General features: G+C 33.9%; 1 protein-coding gene across 1 annotated transcript in view; it reads left to right on the top strand.

Annotated features, from left to right (window-relative positions):
• LOC149784523 (uncharacterized) overlaps positions 1-25,699 on the top strand; it is an 89,490-nt gene that overhangs the window by 6,423 nt on the left and 57,368 nt on the right. The window contains exons 2-5 of the mRNA XM_089933002.1: positions 7,341-7,910; positions 8,437-8,585; positions 15,344-15,400; positions 20,975-21,088. Of these exons, the coding sequence (XP_089789128.1) occupies positions 7,341-7,910; positions 8,437-8,585; positions 15,344-15,400; positions 20,975-21,088 (890 nt within the window). The remainder of the gene's footprint in view (positions 1-7,340; positions 7,911-8,436; positions 8,586-15,343; positions 15,401-20,974; positions 21,089-25,699) is intronic.

The raw sequence follows: 25,699 nt of genomic DNA, 5'->3' as shown, positions 1-25,699 counted from the left end.
GATGTATCTGTCATTGCTTTGTGGGAAGGATTAGTGAAGATTCAGGAGGACAAGTAAATTTCTGACTCTACTAGTCCTACTGGCTATAAAGAAATGTATGTGAGGCTTTGGTCAGCTTAAAGTTCAAATAATATTATTTTATTCTGGAATAGATTTATTTAAACATAAGTCAGATATTACATCTGCCATCAAATCTAGACTCCCCAAACATGTTGCGAGTCCTCAACGTTTATAGTACAGTAAAACATAAGCGACCATCTGTCATTTCCGACCACAATCGTAATCTGTGGATCAGTTTTATTATATAAACACTGTTGTGGTGAACCACCTGCTGAATGCAACCAGTGGCCCTGATGGCTTGGCAAAATATGCATTTCGACACTGATATCAACGACCACATCGGAAAAATGGGGATGAACTCCACCAACCTTTATTTAGTCTCTGTAACAATGACTGCTTATAGCATTCTAAAAAAGTAGGCTGGATATTGATAGCTGAAATTTTGTGAGTGCTTATTGTGTTTTATTCTTTCATTGTAAACAAGACTAAAGTACATGCAGCTTATTCCAGCACTTAGTCTGGTTCCAGGCCTTTTCATAGCTACTGCCTGTATGTACGAGTAGGACCCAGTGTCCTATGCCAATAAATCAGCTCCTCACCTGTGATGATGTTGATTTTCGGGTCAGGGGCTAATATCACATATTCATTGAAAGCTGCAATTATTTGCAGCCACTTTTGTCTGCACACATCGTTGTACATTGTATACACTTGCCTGTATTTCTTGTGACTGTGGAACTACTGTCGGCTGAAGGGTTCTTTTGGTGACATGTACATTATATTTCTGAAGCAAGTTCTATGTTTGGTGACTTGTAAATTCACGTAGAATAGTACATCCATCTGTCGTGAGGTCATTTAAATTTCACGCTAGATATGGCTGTTACCAGTAACCAGTATGTGATTAAATTGTGTGCAGGATTGTTCGGCAATGATTTGCATGCAGCAAAATTGCACTTTTTAATGAACAAATGACACCAAACCCACATATCATCCATCAGTATCAACACAGATTTGGGGGGGGTTGATTTATCTGACTGCCATATAATGCGAACAGAGACAGACACCAGTGACCATTAAGTAACCATTTGTAACAAAGGCTGCTTGAATAGTAAAGATTGTTCTGATAAAAAACAAATATAAAAAGAACACATAAACGTGTCTAGCTTCTGGTTTGTATATACATGTAGTGACAGATGGTACAGTCTATAAACCAGGCTAATGTACATGTCGTGAATTGCCATTGTAGTGCTGAAATTATGATCATGGTTGCGAATATTGTTTTGTCTTTATCATCCATCGGTATCAACACAGATTTGGGGGGATTGTTTTGTCTTTAGAGCTAATCCGTATTGTTTGGGCTTTGTCAGTATTACAACGGAGCAATAATAATGTTAACACCTAGTACCTTGATAACAATGGAAGAACCTGCAACTAAAAAGAGATACATTTTAATGCTGGAGAAAATAATTATTGTAACTGAAAGAAGTGGAAAAGAGCAGACCATTTCTGCTCATATTTTCACATCTGATAGGAGAAAGATAGGCTAAATTTCCAGGAATATCTCACTTGGCAGCACATATTGAAAGTTTTTCACAACATTAAAATTCATGTTGTATTAGTCAGACTTGACTTACTCTGATGTCGTCGTTTCTACTAAATTCAAATTCTCATTCTAACAGATGTATGTGTTTTCAAGTTCAGTTGTCCAACATTTCTTTCTGTTCTAGCTCACTAGAATGCTGTTAGAAGCTGTGAATACCATAATTGGATTAAGTTGAAGTAATTCTTTTTTCAACTAAATGAATAAAAATGTACTAATATTGAAGAAAGTGTTTAGATAGCTTCATTTCTTTCAGGATACTTAAAAGTTGTAAATTTGAGACAGGTAAATCTGTTTCCATTTTTTCTGATAAACTGACCTTTGATAAAAATGACATATATGATAACAAACAAATTAAACAAGAAAGATTTGGCGAATGTTCCATTTGTCTAGTAATATTGGATTATTAGTACTTAAAGCTTGTGTGAATTCATCTTGACAAGATTGGGTACCATACATGTACCAAGATAAATTTATCTTTCTATGAAGTCCACATGATACCCCACCATCATTCCTTAGGGTCCAATCCTAAGGCACTAAATACTACCTGCTAATAATATTTTTAATTCTGAATTAGTTTTCTTGGAACGTATGCTGTTTGGTATACTTTTTCATTCCTTTAATTCATTTGATGATAGTAATTTATATTTTTATGTATTGTCGTGTCCAAATGTTTGTTTCTTTGGTGGGAATTGAGATAACTATTTTACTTACAGAGAAAACTACCCTTCTTTATAAGTGATGATTTGATTGTTGTAGATTTCTTTGTTTGTTTGATGTTGTTAGGCTAAAAAATTTATAGGTATATTGACAAATGTTACTTTTTAGCGAGATATTTTAAATTGCAAAGGATGCTATCCTGATATTATCAAAATAATGAGAATGTGGTTTTTCATTTTCCTCTGTTCTTTTGAAAGTGAGGAACTCCAGAGTTTACGCCAGAGAATCTCAGAAATATGCTGGAAACTCCTGAGTTTCTTAAGTAAAGTCCAAGACTTATTATCCTAAACTTCTGTTGAGAGACCTTGACATTTTGGGTTTTATTTTGCTATATTTCCCGCCCAGGCCATTGAGGCCTGTCAGGCTCAAATTTGATTTAAAGCAATATCTCCTTTAATAAGTTTGACTTACCTTTGCAATTCCTGATCCACTTTTAGTAATTTTTAAGAAAAATGTGTTGCATTTAATTTTATCAAAAATTATTGTTAGAAACCTGTGATATAATGTTTGGTTACTTAGGTCACCATGACCTATATTTCATGTGATGTACTTCATGATATTTCATGTTATGCCCATCATATTTCATGTTGTACTCTATTATTTCCAAAACTTGGGTCATTTTGAAATAATCAAGGGTTGCAAATACTTTTATATAATTCTTGTTTAAGAAATTCAGAATCATATGATGATCAATTGCACTTTTGATATTGGTAATTTAATTCTGCACTTAATATTAACAGTATTCTAAGCTTTCAGTCTGTAATTGTGGAGACAGGCTGTAGCACATTTATCTGCAATCTCTTTTTCTGCTTAAACAACCCTGTCCACTCATGTTGGTTAGGCAAAAAGAAACGTGTGTTTCTTGTCGGCTGACTGTCCCTGTTTTGTGTTGCCAACCCTTGCATCTTTTTGCCCAGGGTAAACAAAATTAAACAACAAATTTCCAAAATTGATTTGTTTATATAATTGAGCCAGTTTTGCCCAGTACTTGAAGCATTTAGAACATTATATCTTTAATCATTATATATATCGAGAGAGTTTTCCTTTTAAAAAAGAAACCTATCTTTTTAGCCTTATTTTAGAAGACCAGGAAATTGAAGCAAACTTATTTTAGTTTGACGCCACACTGGTTGATGGGAGTTGGGTTGGGTGATCTTATCTAGGTAGACAGTTCCATTTGATATGTTGATAATATGACAGCCATAGTGCGTATCTTGAAAATGGTTCTAAGGAAGCACTGTACAGTTTTGTATTTTGCATTGGGTTAGATTTTTAATGAAAATAAATCACTTGTTTTCCTCACTGGTTAAACTGACTATTTAAAAACACCTTGAATATCCTAGGTATTATTCAAAAAACGTTTAATACCCTTTACAATATATCAGTGGACAAGGTGGACTGGTTGACATGCATTTTTATAAATGTCATTCAGAAAGAGATGCATGTTTAAAACGAAAGGGAAAATAAGCTTATAGAAAAGAGTCAATACTCAATACAGAATATTAAAAAGGAGTATTCAGATTCTTGTGAATAAAAGCTGGAAAGGACACAATTACGTTTTCTAGACATCACATGCCAATTTGAGTATATCTCATGGCGGGAGAAATGATTACTTACATGTGAAATGGAAAAGAATTTCCAAGAATTATGTCAAGTTGAGAGATAGCAACAAGCCATTGAGTTGCATAGGGTTTGGAACTAAAGTTTGTGCAGCTGTACTAGTGGTAAATAAAGTCTACGCATACTTTACAAACTTTTCAGTTGAAAATAATGTTTATTGTCGATGCGTCAAACTTTTGATTACGTTTTCCAGCTTTACAATAGCAGTTTTTGATATTTTGTTACACCTTACTGAAGACTGGTCAATCTTACGGAAAAAATCAACTGCCTTACCGAGACTGACTCATCAGGGTTGGCAGGTATGCAGCTGGCTATTTCTCCATTTAGTGCAGATGTATCACCAGAGCTGCTGCATGTTTATGCTGGATGAAAGAGTGCCCTGGATGAGTGTCAACTTTGGTGGCTCCCATGTGGAAAAAATACTGCAAAACTGCACAAAGTGGCATGCTCTCCTCAAAGGGTTTGCATCCCATGCAGATGCTTATATTGCCTGATAGCCCTGTGTATGACAACTGTCAAAAGTCGGATGTGAAGTAAACAATGAGAAGTTACAGCTGAATGACTTTTACTGTATTACATAATTTGATGGGTTCCTGATTTAAGTTTTGGAGTAAAAATTAAGGTCAGAATGCATTTATGAGATTAATTTAGATTACATCTCTTGAAAGAAAGAAGCTGTTTCACACTGGGATTGCATGCAAATTAATAACACTATGTCTTTCACATTGGGATTGCATGCAAATTAATAACACTGTCATTCACATTGGGACAATGCAAATTAATAACACTGTGCTATTTACATTGGGATTAGATGCACATTAATAACACCATGTCATTCACATTGGGATTTCATGCAAATTAATAACACCATGTCATTCACATTGGGATTAGATGCAAATTAATAACACCATGTCATTCACATTGGGATTTCATGTAAATTAATTAAAAACCTGTGCCATTCACATTGGGATTACATGCAATTTAATATCACTGTTTCATTCGCCTTGGGACTTCCTGCAAATTAATAACACTGTGTCATTCACCTTGGGACTTCACGCAAATTAATAACACTGTGTCATTCACATTGGGAGTTCATGCAAATAATAGTTTCATCTGTTTTGTCTCCTAAAGATCAAGCATCGCTATGACATTCTGAAAACAATGTCAACAATTCAGTATGATTGATGGCAAAAGATAAATTAATGATCATCTCGTTGTTCTCTGGAAATTCCTTTTATTTTCAGCTAAAAGTGGGGTAGGAAGCAGGTTACTTCTAAATGGAACCAGACACAGCTGTTTATTAGTGTTTCATTTAACTGGATGCTTCAATGTCTAAAAGAAGCTTTTTGTTTACTATACCATCACCACTTGTTCAAAAGGGTGATAATTGGATCTTTTTTTCATATTTGCATAGCAGACCCGCTATTTTAGTGTGTCCTGGTGTCATTTTACACCAAATGGGTCATTCTATGTCACGTGGGCCAGGGGTGTTAATTCAAAAATCGTAGCTCAAAAATTGACTGAGAAACAGCTATCTGAAAACTCAGTGTCACTGATAACTTGCAAAAGCATGTAGCTGGGGTCGATTTACATGTAAATGTTACATTTTTAATTGGGTTAGAGAACTCAAAATCAATTGTCCTACAGAACATTTTGTGTAGATTACGGATCTGAAATAATCTTGCAGCTATCTTGCATGGTTGCCATGTTATATGGCTATATAACTCTTATCCCAATCTATATAGGATTTTGCAGCAGTCAAGCTTGGACATGCAGATAGATAGTGATAAAATATTGGGTATGTAGTGAGGCATTGGATGATACACCATGATTAATCTGTATAAGAGACCAATATCTTCATTAGATCTTTAGATTGTGTGACAAAGTTGTTTCCAGGGCAAAAACTTGTTAATTTCTCTCTGATTCAAAAGGTCATGGAACCCTGTAGATGACCTAAAAAATCTGAAACTGAGGGGATTTAGACTTCATTTCAATGCCTCCAACATATCAAAAAACGGTTCTTGGTTCTTGTCATCTTGGTATGTTTTTGAAGTTTCAAAATTTGTGGAGTATCCATAAAATGGAATTTGTGAGTGTTTTGGCAAATCAACCAGGGTATAACCTAGAGACCTATTAAAATGGGGAATTGGACTATGTGACCCCGAAAACCTTATAATTGATTTATCAGAATCCAAGATTGTGGCAAAAAAGAAGAGTTTTCAGAAAACAAAATTGCTTTGGATGAGCTAGTACCTTCAAAATCATCAGTTATATTCGAAACTTTTTTGTGAAGGGGCAATTTCCCAACTTTTCAAAGTCTGGCCCATTTGATATTGAATGATCCAAATCTGAAAATTATCCTACTTTTATGCAAATGTTGAAGTGGTAAACATGGTACATGGAGTTAACGAGTTAAATGAATATACAAAAGGGTGTAAAATAGTCAAAATCTTCGATGATGACCATTTACTCAATACATTAAACATTTGTATGCATGCAGTGGGCACAAGACCAGAAGTCACCAATGCTAATCAATGTTCCTAATGCCTATATGCATATGTAATGAATTGTTAGCACAAATTAAATGAATTGCTAAAAAACATACATTTTGCATAGTAATTATGTTAAAATTGATAGAAATTATATTTAAGTCATTCTGATATCCTGCGTAAACTCTGAATAGTTGTGACTAATGTCTTTTGAACCCATTTCTTCATGTATATCTAAAATATTGATTAAAATATCTCTTTGTACTTTTATTTTTCTACCATTTTCAGCTAATATACAACTGTTATCAATAAAGTCATGTTCTGGTCTATTGTTAATTGCTTGGCTATAATTGCGACAGTAAGATAGTGACATATGGAAATCAGATGGATTTTCTGGCAAATAAATGACACCTTTCCTCAGCCAGTGTGTGAAATTAGCATTCTCATATGATGATAATTCTTGTCAGTATTCAAAAGCAGTGTCGACACTGGCTGCCCAAGTCTTTATTTCAAAAGCCATGGTTCTAGACCCTATTGCATCTGAGTCAAAAGCTGTGTATTACATGAACCCATAAAATATGTCCTTGAGCCATAGTTAACCCATCCCCTTTGCCTGTTCAGGCTTCTACAGATGCTCCAAAAGTTTAAAGATAAACTTTTTTTGTTTCTAACAAGGTTTAAACCACAGGCACTTGATTTCAGGGGAAAACTAATGATAACACGCTCTCCAACTAATTGGAGTGGGTGTTATCATTAGATTCCCCATGAATCATTGTGCTGTAAAATTTCATTAGAGCTTGATTGACAGATGCAAAGCAGAATTTAGCTGTATTCAGTGTTCCTTCTGTTTTCAGATTCAGAACAGGATCATAAACTGCAGCGCCTTGTCAAGGTCCTAAATGAGAATTACCAAACAGGGAAAAGAGTATTTGATGTGAAACAAGATGCAAACTCTAATCGAAGGGAGAGAACTAATGTCAATCCTATGAGCCATCTTGCTGATGACAAAAATACAGAAGTACTACATCACCGTTCTCAACAGCAGACCTTTGGCCAAAATCTGTCATCTACATCCCCTTCCACTGTTGTTGAAAGGAATCTCACTCAATCTGAAACAAACACAATGTCTGAATCAGAGCCTGGAGACAAAATTGCCACTGAAAGTGATAAGACAGATCCATTAAGGGAAATGTTAAAATTGTTGCAAGAAAATCCCGATCGAGCAAAACAAGATGTGATCAAACATGCACATTTGACAATGTTGGACTTTGCAGGGCAGTATACCTTTTACACAACACACCAGTTGTTCCTTACAAGACGTGCCATATATCTCTTGGTTTCAGATGCCAGTAAAGACGTCAGTGATCTTGTAGAAGATGAGTGTTATTTTGACAGTAAGGGGATAATGAAGTGCAAAGTTCATGGTGAGTTCTGAGCTGTTTCTACCAAATCAATAAATGTGTCATTTCTATTTTGTTCCAGACTTGCTGCTGCTTTAGTGTTAGTATTATCTATCTACGATTAACTGGTTTCCTCTCAAACTAATGATTTATGAATATCATTTTTACTTTCAGAAATAATTATAAGATAAAATTTCACCCAACGAGAGTATTTTATTATACTCCACTGTTTTAATAATTTAATTAACAGCAAGCTGATTTACTACTTCAGAAATAGGTAACATCTGATTTAAATGTTTTTTCCAGTAAAGTCGATGGGTGATGTTTTATTTGGTCAATTTTAGAATTAGGGCTTGAAGGATGGGGATACAAATCAGTTACTGCTGCAAGTACATTTTGTTCTTAATTGGCGTTGAGGTTTGACATATAGAGCATTGTGTGATGGACTGAACGTTAGTATTGGCTATAAAATGTCTTGTCAATAAGTACATGTACTTCATTATGATTTTATTTACAGGATTAATAATGTATTGTCTTTGGACTTTTTCAGACCTAGTTGATATTTGGATGAATTCCGTTCATTCATGTGCACCACCTGACATAGAAGACTTGAATTCTGGAAATTCCTATATCTCGTCTTATAAAGTCATCCCTCCACCAGTCATTTTAGTGGGAACACACATTGATCAGATTGCACAGGTATTTAAGTTTGTCACTAACTCCTGAAAGTTTTAAGACTTCACCAGTTATTACCTTATTCCATCAATAGTTGGATACTTCTGGAATGCATGAATGAAGCTGCAATTGTATGAGAGTCAGGAATAGGACAGTTGTTTCTTTGCCTGGACTCCTGATTTACACAAGTCTTACAATACTTAGAGGAAGCAGGCAAACTTTTTCATGAGTGATTAATTCGAACCATGCAAGTTTTTGAAGTTATATAGTGGTGAAATAAATATGCATCCTTTTCTAACAAAACAGCATCAAAGTTAAAAATGTAGTCAGGACTCCCTAAGTTGCATTCTAGAAAGATAGAGTATAGCATGGTTGAAGTGATACATGTTTATACCTTAATAAGCATCATGTCCCCACCACTTGGACAGCTCATATGCAACTAGAATAACAGAAAGTGCATGCCAATGCAAAAAAACCATGCATTTTCAACTCGTCTCATCATAGACATGAAGAGCGTATGTAATGATGTGTTGTTGGTTATTTGTTTGTCCATTATCACAGGATTGTTATCATTACTTCTCCAAAAGTACAGGGAGCATTGCTATGAACCTTTACACATATATTGATATGATGGTCTGATTTGGACCTTATTAAAAATGGTACTGTTCTGACATACAGTATATTGATGTGATGGTCTGATTGGACCTTATTAAAAATGGTACTGTTCTGACATAGAGTCTATTGATATGATGGTCTATTTGGACCTTATTAAAATGGCACTGTTCTGACATACAGTATATTGATATGATGGTCTTATTGGACCTTATTAAAAATGGTACTGTTCTGACATACAGTATATTGATATGATGGTCTTATTGGACCTTATTAAAAATGGTACTGTTCTGACATACAGTATATTGATATCATGGTCAAGTTGGACCTTATCAAAACTGGTACTGTTCTGACATTCAGTATATTGATATGATGGTCTAGTTGGACCATATTAAAATGGTACTATTCTGACAGGGTATATTTATATGATGGTGTAGTTGGACTTTATTAAAAAGGTACTGTTCTGACATACAGTATATTGATATGATAGTGTAGTTGGACCTTATTAAAATGGTACTGTTTTGATGTACAATATATTGATATGATGGTCTAATTGGACCTTATTAAAGATGATACTGTTTTGACATACAGTATGTTGATATGATGGTTTAGTTCGACCTTATTAAAAATGGTACTGTTCTGACATACAGTATATTGATATGATGGTATAGCTGGACCTTATTTAAAATGGCACTGATCTGACATACAGTATGTTGATATGAAGGTCCAATTGGACCTTATTAAAGATGGTACTGTTCTGACATACAATATATTGATATGATGGTCAAGTTGGACCTTATTAAAAATGATACTGTTTTGATGTACAATATATTGATATGAAGGTCTAATTGGACCTTATTAAAGATGATACTGTTTTGACATACAGTATGTTGATATGATGGTTTAGTTCGACCTTATCAAAAATGGTACTGTTCTGACATACAGTATATTGATATGATGGTATAGCTGGACCTTATTTAAAATGGCACTGTTCTGACATACAGTATGTTGATATGAAGGTCCAATTGGACCTTATTAAAGATGGTACTGTTCTGACATAGAGTATATTGATATGATAGTCATTTTGGACCTTATTAAAAATGGTACTGTTCTGACATATATTGTTTTGATGTGATGGTCTAATTGGACCTTGTTAAAAATGGTACTGTTCTGACATACAATATATTGATATGATGGTCAAGTTGGACCTTATTAAAAATGGTACTGTTTTGATGTACAATATATTGATATGAAGGTCTAATTGGACCTTATTAAAGATGATACTGTTCTGACATACAGTATGTTGATATGATGGTTTAGTTGGACCTTACCAAAAATGGTACTGTTCTGACATACAGTATATTGATATGATCGTATAGCTGGACCTTATTTAAAATGGTACTGTTCTGACATACAGTATGTTGATATGAAGGTCCAATTGGACCTTATTAAAGATGGTACTGTTCTGACATAGAGTATATTGATATGATAGTCATTTTGGACCTTATTAAAAATGGTACTGTTCTGACATACATTGTTTTGATGTGATGGTCTAATTGGACCTTGTTAAAAATGGTACTGTTCTGACATACAGTATATTGATATGACGGTCAAGTTGAACCTGATTAAAAATGGTACTGTTCTGACATACAGTATATTGATATGAAGGTCAAGTTGGACCTTATTAAAAATGGTACTGTTCTGACATACATTGTTTTGATGTGATGGTCTAATTGGACCTTGTTAAAAATGGTACTGTTCTGACATACAGTATAATGATATGATGGTCAAGTTGGACTTTATTAAAATGGTACTGTTCTGACATACATTATATTGATATGACGGTCAAGTTGGACCTTATTAAAAATGGTACTGTTCTGACATACAGTATATTGATATGATGGTCCAATTGGACCTTATTAAAGATGGTACTGTTCTGACATACATTATATTGATATGATGGTCAAGTTGGACCTGATTAAAAATGGTACTGTTCTGATATACAGTATATTGATATGATGGTCAAGTTGGACCTGATTAAAAATGGTACTGTTCTGATATACAGTATATTGATATGATGGTCAAGTTGGACCTGATTAAAAATGGTACTGTTCTGACATACAGTATACTGATATGATGGTCAAGTTGGACCTTATTAAAAATGGTACTGTTCTGACATACAGTATATTGATATGATGGTCCAATTGGACCTTATTAAAGATGGTGCTGTTCTGACATACAGTATATTGATATGATGGTCCAGTTGGACCTTATTAAAAATGGTACTGTTCTGACATACAGTATATTGATATGATGGTCAAGTTGGACTTTATTAAAATGGTACTGTTCTGACATACAGTATATTGATATGATGGTCAAGTTGGACCTTATTAAAAATGGTTCTGTTCTGACATACAGTATATTGATATGATGGTCCAGTTGGACCTTATTAAAGATGGTACTGTTCTGACATACAGTATATTGATATGATGGTCAAGTTGGACCTTATTAAAAATGGTACTGTTCTGACATACAGTATATTGATATGATGATCAAGTTGGACTTTATTAAAATGGTACTGTTCTGACATACAGTATATTGATATGATGGTCAAGTTGGACCTTATTAAAAATGGTACTGTTCTGACATACAGTATATTAATGTGATGGTCAAGTTGGACTTTATTAAAGATGGTACTGTTCTGACATACAGTATATTAATATGATGGTCAAGTTGGACTTTATTAAAGATGGTACTGTTCTGACATACATTATATTGATATGATGGTCAAGTTGGACCTTATTAAAAATGGTACTGTTCTGACATACAGTATATTAATATGATGGTCAAGTTGGACTTTATTAAAGATGGTACTGTTCTGACATACAGTATATTAATATGATGGTCAAGTTGGACCTTATTAAAAATGGTACTGTTCTGACATACAGTATATTAATATGATGGTCAAGTTGGACTTTATTAAAGATGGTACTGTTCTGACATACATTATATTGATATGATGGTCACGTTGGACCTTATTAAAAATGGTACTGTTCTGACATACAGTATATTGATATGATGATCAAGTTGGACCTTATTAAAAATGGTACTGTTCTGACATACATTATATTGATATGATGGTCAAGTTGGACCTTATTAAAAATGGTACTGTTCTGACATACAGTATATTGATACGATGATCAAGTTGGACCTTATTAAAAATGGTTCTGTTCTGACATACAGTGTATTGATATGATGGTCCAATTGGACCTTATTAAAAATGGTACTGTTCTGACATACAGTATATTGATATGATGGTCAAGTTGGACCTGATTAAAAATGGTTCTGTTCTGACATACAGTGTATTGATATGATGGTCCAATTGGACTTTATTAAAATGGTACTGTTCTGACATACAGTATATTGATATGATGGTCCAATTGGACTTTATTAAAATGGTACTGTTCTGACATACAGTATATTGATATGATGGTCAAGTTGGACCTTATTAAAAATGGTACTGTTCTGACATACAGTATATTAATATGATGGTCAAGTTGGACCTTATTAAAATGGTTCTATTCTGACATACAGTATATTGATATGATGGTCAAGTTGGACCTTATTAAAAATGGTTCTGTTCTGACATACAGTATATTGATATGATGGTCTAATTGGACCTTATTAAAAATGGTACTGTTCTCACATACAGTATATTAATATGATGGTCAAGTTGGACCTTATTAAAAATGGTACTGTTCTGACATACAGTATATTGATATGATGATCAAGTTGGACTTTATTAAAATGGTACTGTTCTGACATACAGTATATTGATATGATGGTCAAGTTGGACCTTATTAAAGATGGTACTGTTCTGACATACAGTATATTAATATGATGGTCAAGTTGGACCTTATTAAAAATGGTTCTGTTCTGACATACAGTATATTGATATGATGGTCCAATTGGACCTTATTAAAGATGGTACTGTTCTGACATACAGTATATTGATATGATGGTCTAGTTGGACCTTATTAAAAATGGTACTGTTCTGACATACAGTATATTAATATGATGGTCAAGTTGGACTTTATTAAAGATGGTACTGTTCTGACATACATTATATTGATATGATGGTCAAGTTGGACCTTATTAAAAATGGTACTGTTCTGACATACAGTATATTGATATGATGATCAAGTTGGACCTTTTTAAAGATGGTACTGTTCTGACATACATTATATTGATATGATGGTCAAGTTGGACCTGATTAAAAATGGTACTGTTCTGACATACAGTATATTAATATGATGGTCAAGTTGGACTTTATTAAAATGGTACTGTTCTGACATGCATTATATTGATATGATGGTCAAGTTGGACCTGATTAAAAATGGTACTGTTCTGACATACAGTATATTAATATGATGGTCAAGTTGGACTTTATTAAAATGGTTATATTCTGACATACAGTATATTGATATGATGGTCAAGTTGGACCTGATTAAAAATGGTACTGTTCTGACATACAGTATATTAATATGATGGTCAAGTTGGACTTTATTAAAAATGGTTCTGTTCTGACATACATTATATTGATATGATGGTCAAGTTGGACCTGATTAAAAATGGTACTGTTCTGACATACAGTATATTGATATGATGGTCAAGTTGGACTTTATTAAAAATGGTTCTGTTCTGACATACATTATATTGATATGATGGTCCAATTGGACTTTATTAAAATGGTACTGTTCTGACATACAGTATATTAATATGATGGTCAAGTTGGACTTTATTAAAATGGTTATGTTCTGACATACAGTATATTGATATGATGGTCAAGTTGGACCTTGTTAAAAATGGTTCTGTTCTGACATACAGTATATTGATATGATGGTCCAATTGGACCTTATTAAAGATGGTACTGTTCTGACATACAGTATATTGATATGATGGTCAAGTTGGACCTTATTAAAGATGGTACTGTTCTGACATACAGTATATTAATATGATGGTCAAGTTGGACTTTATTAAAATGGTACTGTTCTGACATACAGTATATTGATATGATGGTCAAGTTGGACCTTATTAAAGATGGTACTGTTCTGACATACAGTATATTGATATGATGGTCAAGTTGGACCTTATTAAAATGGTACTGTTCTGACATTCAGTATATTGATATGATGGTCTAGTTGGACCTTATTAAAAATGGTACTGTTCTGACATACAGTATATTGATATGATGGTCAAGTTGGACCTTATTAAGAATGGTACTGTTATGACATACAATATATTGATATGATGGTGTAGTTGGACCTTATTAAAATGGTACTGTTCTGACATACAGTTTGTTGATATGATGGTGTAGTTGGACCTTATTAAAAATGGTACTGTTCTGAGATATGTATAGTATCCATACTGGTAGTTTTAATTTCGTATCGCTACTTCTCCTGATTGGATGGTCATATCAACATAGGGTTTCACTCAGATATTTGTCAATTCCTCTAAAATATCATCTCCAAAAATAACTTTTGATATTAGGATGGTGAAATGAAACATGTAATTTTTAGAAATGGTCTGCGTATATTTAGTAGTTTCAATGAATATATATATATATATATATATATATATATATATATATATATATATATATATATTAGTTGATATATAACTAGCATTTAGTCAGACCTTAAGATAAAGGCTCTGAAAACAAAATTACCGAGATTTCTGATAACCATGACTATGATGGCATTTAAATGATTCAGTCGAAATTTTACGGACTTTACCAGACCCAAAGGTAACAATCAATGGATTTAATTCAAAGCAGATAAGTCATAAATGGATACTGATCTTTGAGTACATCACAAAATGCTCAGAATCAATGATAAAATGATATTCATATTTGATTACATAATAAAAAGGACACAATGATAAAGTGATAGTCGTCTTCAAGTACATCACTCAAAGGACACAGTCCATGCCTAATTGAAGTAGGATATGGTCTGTTCCATCCTGGAGGCTCTAGTCTAGAAGTATAATGCATGATTGTGAGAAACACTAATTGTGTCAAAATTACTCATCATATTTGCCATCTGTTCCTGATTTTTTCCATTCAAGACTCCTACACCTACCCCTGTTCAAATATGTGTCCCCTTTTGCAGATGGAGGGGAATGTACAGTTCTCTGATAGAGCCTGCATTGGGGATCTTGATGTCATAGTCAGTGATGGGGCATCAAATGCTGATTTATCTGTTAATGTTACCTTTCCATGCAGTAATGTTAGAGTCATTATAAACTTAAATACCAGTATCAGTAATACATTTTTTGCTATTTCATTCATATGATGCCAGGTTCCCTGTCCAAGCTAATATTTTCACCTCCAATTAGTAATTTGCAGGTTCAGAATAAAAAAGAATATGATTCCAGTCTGATTCCTTAGTCATGTAGAGCATATGAGGTATCTTTTTTCCATTGACTTTTGAACCACCTTTGGGTTTAGGATGCACCAGTAACTGTCATCATATTTGTTTGCTGTTGTGGAAAGAGTATGCATACTATTGAATGCCAGAAGCAGATGGGCACAAACAATGTTTCCACATTTTTGTAGTTAGAAACTAACTGCATTCATTTATACCAGTGACATAATATTCATGATGACCCAAAACATCATGATAGATTTATAATTCCTGTAGAGATAGAGTATACATTTTAGGAGTTATTTTCACCTTTATGCAATTGTCTTCCACATATTAAATTCTCAGGGACAAATGCCACAAAGCCCTGGATTTAATATGTGTCATGGCAAATACTGATTGGGGAGCAGACTGGAATGTCTTGCTTCTGTTATGCAGGTCATTAGTAAGAAGTAACTTGGTCATGGCATGATTATGTAACAAACAGCTTGTAAATTTTACCTGCAGATACTTGATTCAATACACAGTAAGGGACATAGACTCTGGCTGGGTGTATTTAAATTTCTTTTCTGAAAGCCTTCATATCAAGGCAAACGAACTATACCTTTATCTCAAATTAATGAGGTTGGCTCTTTAGCAAAAGTCAGTGTTGGAAATATTGTCAAATTCTGTATTCCCAAATCACCACCATGATCATCGATATCTCCAAAGAAAACTATATGTATTTGATCTTTGTGAATTCAAAATGTCCTCAGTGAATACTCCATCATTTCAGAGAAAATTCAATGAAAGCAGAGTATCTTATCACAGCCACATATCCCTGTATACAGAGAGCTCAAAAGTTGGAACAGAGTTGGATCTGCCATTGCAACATCTCATGTCACCATCCCGATCTGTTTACTGGATAAAGCTGGACAAATTTTACTGCAGAAATTACAGCCATATTCAAAGCTTTGAATTACATTCAAACCCAAAACAAACCCAACAAATTACGTCAACTTTTCAGATTCTCTTTCTTCATTGAAAACTGCACAATCTTAAAATTTGCAAACTTTTCAATATCCCAGATATTATGGAATTATGATGTTCTTGTACAGTATAAGTAAAGGTATACTGTTCACTGCCTAGTCACTTTGACATAAAGGGTAATAAAAGAGCAGATAAAGCAACAAAGCCACTGCTGCCCAATAGTCACCCATTTCTGAATGAAAGATTTCGTGTTAAGACAAAGTTATGTATAAATATGTAAGTTTGTCATACTTTGCAAAATATGTGGAATGAAAACTCCACACACTTGATACCATTATGCCCATTATAGAAGAGTGGCATCCCTCATACAGAACAAATCAGAGAGATGAATGGTATTGTGCCAATCACATATCAAGAACACATGCCTGACTTGTGTATACATTGTGATGTGTGAACCTAAGCCAATGTATGTACTATGCTGTTAGTATCCATATACAGTAGAGCACATGGTTTTTGAGTCATTACATGGGTGATGGGGGTAATAGCAGTACACACAAGATCTTTACTGGTCCCATCGAGTAATATATCATTGACTGGTTGATGCACTGTATCCCCTGAGATTATCTTCTCTTGGACCTCATCTTGGTTTAATCTATGATTTAATGGCGTCAAATCTCATCCCTACTCAGGATGTTGTGTACATAGATATGATTTTCCTTATCAATCAAAGGAGGTTTCATGCTCAACCAGATGTGATCCAAGAAATTCTGGCCCTCATAGTGGATCTTGTTATCAAAACTTTGTTGTCAGCAGCTTATACCTTGCTTTCCTGGGAGCTCTGAACTTGGTGGTAGAATTGGGCTCCCTAGAGAAACTTCAGTTACACCATATTCAGTTCTTGTTTCTAGCAAACTGATGACTGCACAAGGACTGACTTTCAGCTTGGATCCACTCTGGGACTGATTTTTGCTACCATCTATATTGATGTCTAGATTGGAACCAGTTTCTGACTGGACTCCTGATTCACTCTTGTGAATAGCTATGTTTTCAGTACGCTGCTGCTTTTCAGTTGGCATGGGGCACACAATTAGAAAGGGTGGGTTTCTCAGTTTGTGTGGTCTCAGGAAGACGCAAACCTTCAGATAAACAACCTTTTATAATTCTGAAAATTCTAATTTATGGTCACTATTAAAGATTGCCTTGATTTAATCCAAATTTGAAGTGTGTCTGTATAAAGATTGATACATGTGCCCATATAAGTTCACTTTACTTGTCCCTTTCCAGTATATGGAATCAAGGTCATGCCACTGATATTAATAATTTTGATTAATAGTTACTACACCAAATGGTCTGTGCTTAGAAAGATAGCTTGTCATGTGATTGACTGGTTTTAGTCTCATCCATCTTCAATTACATTTTGTAACTTATGAGAAAGAAACTACTAAGACTAATATACCATTTTATTTTACATGGATAAATATGATTCCTGAGATTTCTTAATTGATTCATGTAATCAAGATGTTTGATGACCTTGAATGACTATTAATTAAGCCTTAATCTTATGATTATTACAGTAGTACCTCTTCGTATGGATTAACATTAAAGAATTTATTGGCATGTTGGAACTAAATTCAGAAATTAACCACATTCATGAAATTTCAGGCAATTAGCTCATATCATTGAGATGACTTTGAGTGGCTAATAATTAAGCCCTAATATTTACTATCTGTTTGTATGGATTCAAATTAGATAATTTATTGCCATGTTGTGTGTCCATGTATTTAGAAATCAACCAACGTTCACGAGATTTCTATGAGTTAGTTTCTGGTATCATCGAGATGTTGGATGACTTTGAATGACTTGACTTTTTTAATGCTTTATTTTGTCCTTCAAATTTTTATCAGAGATAAGGTAAAATAGGTCAAATCGGCCTTACACAGTTTATTAGTTATTTTAATAGGTTGTGTTATTACAATGCAGCATAAGGCTGCTTATGGAAATTATGAATTATTGAGTTATGTGCTAGGTGAAAGATATCAACTCTGGGTCTTTTGTTGTTACAGTTATACTGCTATTATTTTGTACATCTTATGGTTTTTATCTGAAGATGCATATTTAGAATGAAACTTCACTTTGCTCCATCAATTGTCTTTGGTGTCATTACTCTTTGTATCCTGTTATGTATGGTAGAGTGTTGTAAACACTACAAATCTCTCATCATTTTAAATAGATTATCATGAAACTTTGTAGATGTGGATGTAATCTGATGATGAGTATAACATCACATGTTTCATTCTTGTTATAATCTTGAGAGTCCAACTTATCTTGAAGTTTTGTATGTATTGCTTTGAAGATAGGTATATATTATGACATGACAAAAACATGCACAAAAGTATGTAATGCCTTTCATGTTATTGCTTTATATGATTTTCAGCTGGATATAGTATATGACAGAGTTCTGTGAATGCACGATAACCACCCTCAAATGTTTTAGTGGATTTTTTCTGGTTTAGTTTGGTTCATTGTTTTCCAGTACATTAACAAAAGTGCATTATTTAAGGCTTCACCAATTGGATCAAAAAGCATTGCCCAAGGCACACTGTAGTAGGTAACCCTGGACACTCTTTCCACAGTGCCCATGCCAGTTAATCTCTCGTCAATGTTTATGTCTCAATTAAACAAGAAACATATGAGTTTCCAAACTTTGCAAATCAATTATTTCTATTGCAGATTTTAGAATTTCATAATAATAATAATAATAATAAGTTGGCAACATTAACAATATCATTGTCAACAATCCAGAATAAGACACCCTTTGGATATGTGGATAGATATTTCAAATGTTTATTTGGAGAAAAATTACTATGCCTTTTTGATGCCTGGGGCAAAGACAAAGGTGTTTTTTTCTTCAGATGAAAAATATTGAAGACAACTGTGATTTAATCCAGATTTTGTGATTTTCTTTGTATAAAGATTGAAACATAGACCTATGTAATTTCACTTTTTTAAAATTTTGCATGAAATGGAATTAGTGTGTTTAAACTGATATCAGTGTTTATTTAAAATAATTATGAATGATGAGCAATTGTGATACAAAACCAACATGCAAATTAACTCTGGATAGAAACCTTGTCGATTCATTCTGTTTTCCTGATGCTTTAGATTGTATCAATAATGATGTTTATTTAAATATGGCTGAAGTAAAATTTTGTCCGAATATGATCAAAGGCCTCCCCCCTCTTTTACTTTAATCAATTTATGTTCATTTTTCCTTATAAACTGACAATAACTGACATTTTGTACCTTCTTGCAACAGTTTAATCCTGCACGGGAAAATTGTAGTCATTACACAATATGGTTTTAATTACATTTTGTAATCTATGAGACAAACATAAAGAAAGTTAAAATACATGCCAACAGATGTCATGCTGACTTGAACAATACTATGCTGGTCAACAGCTGATTTTTATCATCTTGATAATAACGAGTAATTTTTGCTGTTGTTTTGGGGTTTAATGAAATTTCTCGGTGCAAGATAGGCTATATTTGTTGGCCAATATAACTGGTGGACTAAGAACCTGGGTAAACCCCTGTTAGCAACCACCAACACATGAAACGCTACTTTCAGTTTTCTCACATACTGGCATTGGCCGATTGCGAGACTCAAACCTACTCAGACAGAGGGTAGATGACAGTGATCAGCAAAGGCAAGTGTTTTAGATCACTTGGTAACCTGGTGCTAAATCAAAGTAACAAATTAGCTAAGGAACATACTGCTGTAGTAACTATAATGGGAATATGATGCATTGTCTGACATACTATCTATCCTCACAATTTATCATGGATTGCTGTGAAACTTGGTATATCTTATGTGCATTATCTCAGTATGCATATGTCAAGAAATCACTTTGCTATATTGAATTTCCCTGGAAACTTTGTAGATGTGGTCATCATCAGAGGATGACTATGATATCGCATGTGTTTTATTGTTATTATCCTTTGAGTCCAACTTATCTTATAATTACTTGTATGGATTGTTTTGAAGACAGGTATATGTTATGTAAATTATATAAATATACACAAAAGTGTTTTTTCCACATGATTTTAATAGAAATATCGCTTTATCTGATTTGCTGCTAGATGTAGTACGCAACATAATTTCTTAATGCATGATAACCACTCTGAAATGTTGTTGTGGTTGGATACAGAAGTTAGTGTATCTTATAGTCATCCTCAGAATATATGCATGTTGAGCAATCATTGCGCTAGAACTATAGTAAGGAAGAGTAATACATGCCTTTGACTATGGAATAGTTTGTGTCTTAGGGTACAAGTTTGCGATGCAAGAGAGTTGGGCTATATTTTATATAAACAACGCATATCATTCCAGTAGCTCTTTTGTATTTTCAGAACTTGCAGAGTAAGATTGGTAATTATGGAGGTCATATTGTCATGCCTGGTTTCCAAGGTGCTAATAAACCTGCTCCAAGAAACCCCATCCAGTATGGTGTGCAAGCCCAAATGGTAAGTGTGTCTCAACTTTTATTTTTGCATCTTGGCCATATTCTACGGACAGGACTTGGGATGCTGTCATTGTCCATATATATTACTGCTCATGCATCTGTCCTGTTTATCACGGTATTTTGTTTTTCTTTCCCACAGGCCATTCTTAGGATGATGCTGTTCTTAGCCATTCTTTCCATGTGCTATTCTCTCTATGGACTGTTTTGACACAGTTGATAAGATATGATTGAAGGCATTATCTTTTTAAATGTGATTTTTGTCTTTGTAGCTGCTGACTTGGTAATGTCAGTTTTCTTTATTCAAATTATGTTCAGTCATTCAAAAATTACCTCTAACTTGATACTGAGGCATTTAATCAGATCTGTTGAGCAAAATGCTATTATTAACAAATAGTTTCTGACCGATTTTGATGTTTGTCAGTTGATAATTTAATGACAGTCATGTTATTACATTATCAAATGGATAAAATGTAAGGGTACACCAAAATACTATTGTCTTGCTACTGCCTTCTTTTATAAAAGGACTGTGTATGTTTGTGATTTGGATTTCTATCTTAGCTTTTATCAATTTTTCAGTCATGTCGCTATGGTGTCTGCATTGTGACAGTTTATAGCAATGTCTAGTTCTGGGGCATTATGCTGGCATCATGTCCCACCCATTCATATTATCCTGACAACAGGCTAACCAGTCCTAACATTAATCGCGTAATGCCGAGCACAAAGCTTAGCAGCTGTTAGTAGCTTTTTTATGTGTTATGATTTGGTCGTTGTTTGAGCCCGCGACCTCCAGCATCAAAGGCAGACACTCAATCCACTTAGGCCAGAGGATGGTCCTGTTATAAAAATAACACATAATACATGGATTGTAGTTGTCGCTTCATAAAGAGATCGGTGTTTACAAAGGTAGTTAGCTTGTCATGTGATTGATTTAAATCTGGGATCCTTTCAATTACATTTCGTAATCTGTAAGGAAGAAGGTAGTAAGTTTAACATAGCATTTTATTTTATGGCATCCGAACATCATGTTTACTTGAACTAAACAATACTGTGCTTCTGATCAGTTGACTTTTGTCATCTTGATGATTATCAGTTTTACTAATAACCAGTAATTATCAAAGTTACAAAACCTAGCTCAAATTGTTATCAGAAATATGGTAAAAGAGGTCAGATAAGAATGGTATGAAGTTTGTAAGTTTTTTGACATAGGTTTTATTGTTACAATACAACATAAGCCTGCTTATGAAAATGATCAATGGTTCAGTTGTTTTTCAGGTGAGAGATATCACACTTGGGTCTCTTGTTGTTACAATTATTGTCCGATTTATCTTGTAGTTGAATGCGGTGTCTGACATAATATGTAGCCTCACAATTGTCCAATTCAAATGCAGGGGAATCTAGTGGCAAGCTTTCTCACATACCCACATGGGCAATCTTGAGAATCAAATCCATGCAGACATAGACAATCGATGACTTTGATCAGTAAAGGTATGTACTTTGGATCACTCTGCCACCCAGGGGGCCCTTGTATCTAAATATCAAGATATCACTTTGGTCCATCGATTTTCTTTGATGTCATTGCTCTTATTGTCTTGTTTGTGAGAGAGTATTGTGAATTTTAAATAGATTGCCATGAAAATTTGTGGATGTGGTTATCATCTGAGGATGACTAAGATATCACAACTTTCGTCATTGTTATAACCTTGTGAGTCCAACTTATCTTGTAGTTTTGCATGGATTTCCCGGAAGATAGGTATATATTATGGTGATGATCTAAAAATGCACACAAGTGTTTAATCTCTTTCTTCCATGTTTTTGATAAGAGTTATTCCTTTATCCAATTTGCAGCTGGATGCATTTAATACAATTATTTTGTCCTGAAATAAAGATGTATAAAAGGTGTCTAAACCATAAAGTACTTATTTATGTGAATTCATTGTTCAACATTTTCAGTGTATTGCATCTAAAGCTTGCAGTAACATAACCATATGTTGTATATATATATATATATATATATATATATATATATATATATATATATATATATATATATATCCCTCTTTCAAATTATAGACAGAGCATACTCAGCCTAAAAATGTGGCTGTCATGGACAGATCTTCATCATCTACCTACACAACTTGTAATCCTAAACTTGGCATCATATGACATCTGGGAAACCAATTTTGGCTAGCACGCTTATGAGGTCCGGTGTTATTTTTATAAGTCTTGTTATTATCCACAATAGTTAGACTACACCAAATGTTTGATTATTTGATCAAGCTGATACTCATGTACGTTTGAAACGTTACATAGAAAACCCCCTATACGATACAAGAGAAAGTACAATCCTGTTGACAACATTTGTATACAGATCTATAATGTCATGACATTTTTACATTTGATTATTGATTTTCTACAAAATCAGCAATTAAAATCATTTCAAATATATATGCAAATATGTAAATCTTAATGGAATATTGGCCATTATTGTTGTTGTTATGAATCATGTAGTAATAATGTTTTTTTCCCCAAGTTTGAAAGACCTCTTCGCAAGTTGTTGTTAGAAGAATGCAATAGGAAACACTAGACAAGATTGTTCAATCAAGAACAAGATTTTGCTGACTCAGATACTTTCAGATCCGAATTCATTGTATGATTGTAATATCAGTATCAGTAACAAAGAAATATATTAGTGTCTTTGAAGCTTTTGAATCACAATAAGAATTAATTATGCAAGAATACTGCTAGGTTTCTATTGAACTGCATTACATCAGTGCTCCATGAAAACATGTATGGAAGTGACTTAAATAAAAATGGAAGATCTCATTGTTCACAACACCTTCTGTGTCTCAAGTTATATTGCCAGACAGTGACTACGAGTCAGTAGTTACTTTTCCAGTGTTTAAAGACAAGAAAAAGAACAGTAGTTACTTTTCCAGTGTTTAAAGACAAGAAAAAGAACACATACCTACTAATTTGTACAATTATTACCATATTTCTAGTGGCTTATATCCTTGTGGGAAAACCGAGAATCACCATCCAGCTTGTATAAAACAGCTGTAGCACAAAATTTAAGGGCAATATGGATTTATAAAAGTGGTGGAAGGACGTTCCTTCTTATTCTGAATGTTCAAAATATTTGATCTTATGACAAAAATTAAAGATGATTTCTATGATCGATGAAAATTCTAAGTGGATGTTATGTATTCATGTATCACCTAAAGCATCAGTGTTTAACCACAGCTGCCATATTTGCTTCAGTTTTTAGTTTAATTCTAACCTAGGTTTCACTGTGGACAGTACTCTCTCATTACACCAACATGTCATAAACTTATGCAAGGCTGCATATCTGGAACTGACACACATCAGTCTTGTATATTCTGTACATATAGAAAAGGTTGATTGACTTCTTTTCCATTATGCTTATACCTTTACTTTATTCAGAGAAATCTGAACATGAGATAGCAACAGCCCATTGAGCTGCATAGGCTTTGGAACCTAAGTTTGTGCAACTGTACTAGTGTTAAATAAGGTATAAGTGTACTTTGCAAACTTTTCATTTGAACATAATTTTTGCTGTCGCTGCATGTTTCAAATACCAAACTTTGTTAAAAGTATGTTTGCCAGCGTTACAAAGCAGTTTATGATATTTTGTTACACCTTACTGAAAACTGGTCAAACTTTCAGAAAAAAGTCAACTGCCTTACTGAGACGGTCACATCAGTGTTGGCAGGTCTGCAGTGTACAGCAATATATCTGTGTCTGCCAATGTACGGCAATATGCCTGTGTACAACAATGCACAAGAATATACCTGTCTATACCAATGTACAGCAATAGGCCTGTTTACACCATTCTACATAATATGCACAATATGCCTGTGTACACCAGTGTACACCATTATACATGTGTATGCCAGTCTACAGCAATCGATCTGTGTACAACATTGTACAGCAATACATCTGTGTACAACAATGTACAGCAATATACCTGTGCAGACATTGTACAGTAATATGCCTGTGCACCAGTGTACAGCAATATCACTGTGTATACCATTGCACAACCATATACCATTGTACACCAATATACAGCAATATACATGTGTACACCAATGTACACCAATATATCTGCATGCACCAATATAAAGCAATATACGTGTGTACACCAATGGACTGCAATATACATATGTACAGCAATATACCTACAGATGCCAGTGGACAACAATATATATGTGTACACCATGTTTTGATCCATGAAATGAGTACTGTTGCTTATCAAAACTGACTGCATTCAGCAGTGTATGCACTCGTCCATAACAATTTGGTATTGTCAGTTTGCTTTATTAAGAAAGGCATGATAATTATTGTTATGCATCCAAAACGCTACAACTAACTTGAGATACCAAGATATTCAATCAGATTTTGTTAGAAAGATGATATTTTTAGCAAATAGTGTTTGACCAGTTTTGATATTATTAAGTTGAATATTTAATGATGTTCTTGTAGATTTGTGCTGGAAAATAAGCTTAAAAGTCAAGAGAAAATCTCCAGCAGCCTTTTTAAGCAATACTCGGCTTGTTTCATCCTGAGAAATATTCAAAATGCATTGAATGCAACC

Source organism: Sinohyriopsis cumingii, chromosome 14, assembly GCF_028554795.1.
Source record: "Sinohyriopsis cumingii isolate HCF-2022 chromosome 14, ASM2855479v2, whole genome shotgun sequence".
NCBI classification, from domain to species: Eukaryota; Metazoa; Mollusca; class Bivalvia; order Unionida; family Unionidae; genus Sinohyriopsis; species Sinohyriopsis cumingii.
The sequence above is the reverse complement of the archived record's forward strand: the minus strand, read 5'-3'. Positions and strand labels throughout refer to the sequence as shown.